Source organism: Pterocles gutturalis, unplaced genomic scaffold, assembly GCF_000699245.1.
Source record: "Pterocles gutturalis isolate BGI_N339 unplaced genomic scaffold, ASM69924v1 scaffold22124, whole genome shotgun sequence".
NCBI lineage: Eukaryota > Metazoa > Chordata > Aves > Pterocliformes > Pteroclidae > Pterocles > Pterocles gutturalis.
Genome location: NW_010133815.1, coordinates 27,253 through 34,071, shown reverse-complemented (window position 1 = coordinate 34,071; position 6,819 = coordinate 27,253). Strand labels below are relative to the sequence as shown.

Here is a 6,819-nt window from a genome sequence, read left to right as displayed (position 1 = left end):
GGTCACGGATGGTTTTATTGTTCCCAGTGCAAAGGAAATGTCCCAGGAGAAGGATTGAGGGGACCAAGCAGGTGGGGAGAGGAAGGAAAGGTAGCCACGCTGCTTTTGGGATGAGAGGTGACATCCACCTGCCTTTCCACCATCGCCACCGTGCCCGCCCTTTGCTGTCCCAGCCCTTTGGATGCTCCTTGTGCGGAGGAGCCTGGGGCAGAGCAGGGAGAGGGGCTCCGGGAGCACAGCCCCGCAGCACCCAGGGGTGCCTGGCGTGCCGCAGCCAGGACCTGCTCCAAAGGGCCGGGGAAGAGCAAAAGGCTCCTGTTGACTTCCATGAGGTTTGGAAAAGGCCCATGTTAAACATTGCATAATTGCCTCAGACAGCTGGCGAGGCCCCACGGGTGACTCATAAAACCGACGCTCAGGAGGGATTCATTAAATCATCTCGGCAGGCTTTAAGCCCAGCCCTGGCCCCACAGGTCCCCCGGTTTTGCCTCTGGGGAGCGAGGGCTGATGTGGTGTCTGGACAGGGTGTCCCAGCTTGGTTCGGAGATGCCGGGGCCAGGATCGGTGCCTCTCGTCCAGCCATACGCTGTCGCTGGTGTGTAGAAACGCTGTTTTCCTGCTCCGGTTGGACTGCACCGTGTAGTGTCGACAGCTGGACTGGCCACAACTGGACAGAGAGGCTCATTTCTGAGCCTGATTGATTGCACCTTGCTTCAGATTTGTCTTAAAAGAGATTCTCTCATTTCCTTGCTCCTTTCCGCTGCTCCCAGTGTTGCCCTTTTGGCAAACGCTCCGGCACATCCGGAGCCGAGCGCGGGAGCGCGGGCAGGGAGGGAGCTCTGCAAAGCGCTGCCCGTGCTGCCGTGAATCCCCGGGACGTCCTGGCAGGGCTCGGGACTCCGGGCTGGGGTTTATCAGCATCTCCACAGGCTGAAAACTTCTTCCAAACGACAGAGATCATTTCCTGAAGCAGAAGCAGCCCAGGTCTCGAGCAAACCCTGTCCAGCCATCCACCATGCCCATGGTTGCTTTTTTGAGCTGGTGCTCTTGTTTTTTGTGCTCTTGTTTTCAAGTGGGCTTAAAACTCGGTATTTTCTCAGCTAACTAATTGTAGGTGCAGCCAGACGCCGTGCAGACATGCCGTGATGTTTCCCCATCCTCCCTGCAGCCTCCCGGGCTGCCCACCCCCGTGAGCATCCCTGACACCCCATCCCACCGTGGTGTGGGGACAGACCCCAGCCCATCCCAGAGCCAGGCTGGGAACATCAGCCCCCGCTGGCTGGTGTGCTTGGGGTGACGGATCCCCCTGCCGGCCCCACGGGCTTTCGGCGAGGGAGGAGCTCAGATCTGGACGTAGATTTAGGACACGGATCTCTTGCCGGAGCCGAGTTGCTCCATGGGGTTGTTAAACTACCGGCTCTGCATCGGTGCAGGATTTCTTGGCAGCAGGTTTGTTTTCCTGATGGCAGCAGCCACCGCCGTGGGGCTCACACCCCCAGGTGTGGAGCTGTGATACCAGCTGTGTTCCCCAGTTCCTCTGCCCAAAAGTGAAAGGGGTGGAAGCAGGATGGGAGAGGGTAGATGCTCCCCCAGCTCCATCCCTCACCACTGTTCCCCATCCCAGCTGTGGGGGAGCGCTGGGCTGGTGCTGCCAGGGCTGTGCTGGTGCTGCCAGGGCTGTGCTGGCACCGGAGCCGTTGGCACACCCTCGCCATTCCTGGACGAACCTGCCACGGGAGCAAATTCCTGCCTTGCTCCACATACATTGATATCACCCCTTTGATTGCTGGAGCCACCGCATGGGAAATGTTGGTGGTTTTGCAGAGAGGGGCTGCAAGCGGTGCTGAGCAATCCACTCTTGGGGCATCTCAGCCAGCAGGGACCCATCCTGCTGCATCCGCTGTGGGTCTGGACCTACAGCCGTCTCCAGGCACAGCACCACCAGCACTGGCACCTTTTGCTCTTCGGTCTTAGTGCTGCCAGGAGCCCCTGGTCCCCACGGCCCCGCTGCAGCGGGGTGGGATGGGGGCATTGCCACCCCTTTTGGTGCCACTCCGTAAGACCTGCTGGGGTTTTTTGGGAATTTCGGTGCCGTTTTGTCCCTGTCCTAATTTTTAAGTCTGTGATTTAAAGCTCATGTGGACTTCGTACGGCTGCTCAGGGCCAGCTGTGGGATGCTGAGGACCACGGTGTAGCTCTGGCCCCTGTTGTCTGGGGGACAGAGGGATGCTGGTGCTGTGTCCCAGCCTGTCCTGTCCTCCCCATAGCTGGGGGGTGCAGCTCTGAGGGGGGTCAGGAGGATGCTCCTACACTCAGCTCTTCTCCTTTTGGTGTTCAGCATGCGGCCCAGATGGAGCAGAAGCAGAACGAGACAGAGAACAAGAAGGTGCACGGGGACGTGGTGAAATACGGCAGCGTCATACAGGTACGGTGTCACTGTCCCCACCCTGCGCTGGGCTGGTGGGGCTGGGGGAGATGCACAGAGTCAGGCACCTGCTGGGAAGGGGCTCGCAGGGTCCTTCTAAGCTGAAAGAGGGGAGATGGAGATGAGATATTGGGAAGAAATGTTTCCCTGTGCGGGGGGTGAGGCAGTGGCCCAGGGTGCCCAGAGAAGCTGTGGATGCCCCATCCCTGGAGGGGTTCAAGGCCAGGCTGGATGAGGCTTTGGGCAACCTGGGCTGGTGGGAGGTGGCCCTGCCCATGGCAGGGGGTGGCACTGGGTGGGCTTTAAGGTCCCTTCCAATCCAAACCCTTCTGTGATTCTATGATCCCTCCTGGCTCCCCCCAGCCTGGGGACCCTGGGGGGCTGTTCCACCACAGCTCACCCCAGCGTTTGCTTTTCCAGCTCCTCCACATGAAGAGCAACAAGTACCTGACGGTGAATAAGCGGCTGCCTGCCCTGCTCGAGAAAAACGCCATGCGGGTGACACTGGATGCCACCGGCAATGAGGGCTCCTGGCTCTTCATCCAACCCTTCTGGAAGCTGAGGAGCAACGGAGATAACGTGAGTGCGGGGCTAAAAGCTCCCTAAATGCAGATGTGCAGAAATCCCTGTGCGTGCCACTGCCAGGGCTCCTTCCCCACCGGGTGCCCGGTCTCATCCTTGCTCCCCCTTTTCCCATTTTCCTCCCCAGGTAGTCGTGGGAGACAAAGTCATCCTGAACCCCGTCAACGCCGGGCAGCCGCTGCACGCCAGCAACTACGAGCTTGCAGACAACGCTGGCTGCAAGGAGGTACGGGGAGGCTGGGCTGCCTCTGCGGGGTCTGCCTTTAGGGGCTCACCTGTTTTGTTTTGGTTTTTTTTTCCTTTTTCTTCCTTTTTTTCTTCCTTGTCTTGGGAATCATGACCTTGCTGTCTTGCTCCTTAGGTGAACTCGGTCAATTGTAACACCAGCTGGAAAATCAACCTTTTCATGCAGTTCTGTGACCACATGGAGGAAGTGCTCAAAGGGGTAAGGAAGGAGGTTCGGGCGCCACCGGCCACCCGGGACACTGTGGGCTCTGGGGACCCAGCCCTGGTCCCGTGTTGGGGCAGGATGTGTGAACAGGGGCAGAGGAAAAAGATCCTGCCTTGAGGACCGTGATTTCTGGGAGAATGAATCAATTGGAGAACTTAGCAGCAAGCTAGAGTTGGATATTTTAGTATCTTTTGGCAGCAGGTACCCAGGGGGGGCATGAAATTACCCTCCGCCGTATTGTATTAAATTGGCTCTCGAGGACAATGCGAGGCACACGTAGTGCCAGCAGCAGCTTCTAGCTGCGAGGACAATTTTTGGCTGTTTAGCCTTGCAGCAGGGCTGGCTGTTGCCTGGGAAAGGAACTTTCCCCGCAGAGCTATTGTTCAGGGCCCAGGTCCTCCAGGAAGCAGCTGGATGGATATTGATTGTTATGATCTTACAGCCCCTCGTCCCCAGGCGCTGCACTTATCCTCCGCTTCCCGCATCCATCGCATCCTCCTCCCCCGGGGGCGTTAATGCCTTAAACACATTGGGGAGCAGAGCCTCTGCCCGCTCCAGTGGTGTAAAATGGTGAGTTTGCGCCCATTTTACAGACTGGGAAGGGGGAGCGGAGAGAATTGATTTGCAGGAGTGAAGGGACCGAGGGCATTGTGGGGTGCAGCGTGTCCCGTGCCTGTGCGAAGTGCCCTCCCTGGTTTTAGGGAACATTTGTGCTGCTAGAGGTGGGTTTTAGCACAGCTCAGGGAAGTAGAACTGGAAAAAAGCTGATGATGACCCGTGATGCCCAGGCTCTTGTGGCCATGCTGTGCCGCAGGACCTGCTCTAGACCCCGTACCGGGGGGGATCCCAGCCCCTTGCAGGGTGGGGGGGTCACAGGAGCATAGCAGAGCCCCATCCCTGGGTCTCACCACTGTGTCCCGCTGCCAGGGGGACGTGGTGAGGCTCTTCCACGCCGAGCAGGAGAAGTTCCTCACCTGCGACGAGTACAAAGGCAAGCTGCACGTCTTCCTCCGCACCACCCTGAGGCAGTCGGCCACCTCGGCCACCAGCTCCAACGCCCTGTGGGAGGTGGAGGTGAGTGGGGAGGGGACGGAGCGGGTGTCCGTGGGCTCACGGGTACCTCCGTGGGTCCGCTGTGCTTTCACCAGGGGGTGAGATGCTGGAAGCAGTGGGTGTTTCTATACGTTTCCATCTCTGGTCACCTGCCTGCCCTGGTGAAAGCCAGCACAAGGCTCGAGCTCCATGAGAGCGCTGGGAGCATCGCTGCTGATGGATGGGCGCTGGTGCCTGTCTGAGCTCGGCATCCTGTTATATTTGCCCACAACCACCTTTGAGATAGGATGGGGCTCTGATCACCGGTATCTTTGCCCGGAGAAGGGCGAGAATGCCATCCCGGTTCCCTGCAGCCCCACGCACCTCCAGCTGAGCTCTCCTCTGCTTCTCCCAGGTGGTCCATCACGACCCGTGCCGAGGGGGAGCCGGGCACTGGAATGGCTTGTACCGCTTCAAACACCTCGCCACGGGCAACTACCTGGCAGCAGAGGTAAGGGGGTGAGCAGAAGGATGCAGAGACCTGCCCTGTCCTCGGAACGTGGGTACCACCCCGTGTGCAGGCAGTGCCCACCCACCCTTAGCACAGTGATGCCTGCGGTTGTCTCTGGCCCCGCTCCGGTTTGCTTTCGGAGCTGTCCTGCCCTGGGCAACTCCTCCTTGCTCGCAGGAGTCATCAGCACCGGGGCTGTGAGCATCACCATCATTTTCTGGGCTTAAACTTTCCCCCCCGATACCCCCCACCCCACGGTGCAGGGGTTCGCTTGCCGGTGTTGCTGTTCCCGGCTCCCTCCTCTTCTGGCCCAGGGTGGCTTGAGCGGGGGGGGCAGGATTTTCCTCTATTTGTTCGCTCTGGGCCAAGCCTGTACCAGCACAATCTGCTGGTAAGATGGAAGCAGGAGATAATTCATCCTGCTGTGTTTTACTCCCGCCGAGCAGGTTTTGCCCATCCTCATCCTCTGGGCCACAGCAGCATCCCGGGCTGTCCTTGCCTGGGGAGGATGTGGGGAAAACCTGGGCCTGGAAACACCGTCTGCCCAATTTTTTTTTTGCTCCCATTTCAGGCCAGCTCAAGGCCTCCTGATAGAGGCACAAAAAGGTTTCCGCACTTAATGTGGTTTATGTGACACTAACTAGCTGCCACAACCAGGGGAGGGACAGTGTCACACTGCTGCCAGGGGAGCAGGGATTGGGGGGGTCTTGGTGCAACACATGCCAAAGGTGCTCCGTAGCTGGAGAAGACACCCAAAGGCAGCCCCAGAGCCCCTTCCACAACTGCACGATGGAAACCAGCAAATTCTGGGGCTCCAAAATGGCTGCTTTAAACCCAGAGACACTCGGGTGACATCTTCTGCAGAGGGAAGAAGATCCACAGGATGATCCCCAGCCCTGGCTGGTCCTGCTGGGCTTGGGTTGCTCACCGAGACCTCAGCCTGGGGCCTCAAGGGATTTACAGCAAGAGCTCATCTTGCTGCAATGCTGAGTCCTGGGACAGCTCCCCAGGGCTCACTCTGTCCCCCTCCTTGGGGACGGAACGCTGTGGGTCCAGGTCATGTCCTCCAGCCCTACCTGGGCAGATTTCCTCTCTCTAGGATGTGATGGAGGAAGGCAGGAATAGAGAGAACGCCCCACACTCAGGGTTTTTGGAAGGGACCGAGCGGGGAGGGCTGATAGCTGTCTTTCATCTCCCTCTTTAACTTTTCAGGAAAACCCAAGTTATAAAGGAGACGTGGCTGAGCCCAAAGCAGCGCCCACGGTGAGCTGTGTGCAGCCTCGCTAGCAGAAACGCTGCTGCCGCTGCCCGAAACCACGCTGGCTCTTAAACTGCCTGAAAAGCGGGGAAATGCCCCGAAACAGAGCCTGCCATGGGGACAGTGCCTGTGCTGTGGTGGTCTTGGGGTCCCGCTTGGTGCCGAGGCTGCGGCCAGATGCTGTCCCGCTACCCAGCCCAGCATCCCTAGAGTAGCATCCCTGTGTCCTGCTTGCGAGAGGACCCTGCTGAAATCTGTTGGAGGGTTCCCCAGTGCATGCGGGATCCCCCAAGCCACGGGGGAGTGCTGGTAGAAGAGAGATTTGGACTTTCAGGGTTATTTTTGCTCTTTGCTGTTGGTGAGATGCGGAGAAGGGGTGGCCTCGTAGCTCAGGTGCATCGCGCTTGTGCTCTTGCAGCGGCTCGTGTGTCTCGGCGCTGGGATGCTCAGCCTGGCATCCGAGCAAACGCTTCTGCTCTGAGCGTAGCCGCTGCGTGTCTGCGCCGATGCCGTGTGCGCAGGGAGGCTGGGCTCGGGGGGGGGGGGTGGCTCCCGCGCGG

The 6,819-nt window shown here is 59.2% G+C and overlaps 1 protein-coding gene across 1 annotated transcript in view; it reads left to right on the top strand.

Annotated features, from left to right (window-relative positions):
• Positions 1-6,819, top strand: part of ITPR3 (inositol 1,4,5-trisphosphate receptor, type 3) — a gene marked incomplete at its 5' end in the record, with an annotated part of 34,322 nt that overhangs the window by 4,787 nt on the left and 22,716 nt on the right. Inside the window, 7 exons of the mRNA XM_010081386.1 lie at positions 2,339-2,425; positions 2,846-3,004; positions 3,135-3,233; positions 3,369-3,452; positions 4,386-4,532; positions 4,906-5,001; positions 6,214-6,264. Coding sequence (XP_010079688.1) covers positions 2,339-2,425; positions 2,846-3,004; positions 3,135-3,233; positions 3,369-3,452; positions 4,386-4,532; positions 4,906-5,001; positions 6,214-6,264 — 723 coding nt within the window. The remainder of the gene's footprint in view (positions 1-2,338; positions 2,426-2,845; positions 3,005-3,134; positions 3,234-3,368; positions 3,453-4,385; positions 4,533-4,905; positions 5,002-6,213; positions 6,265-6,819) is intronic.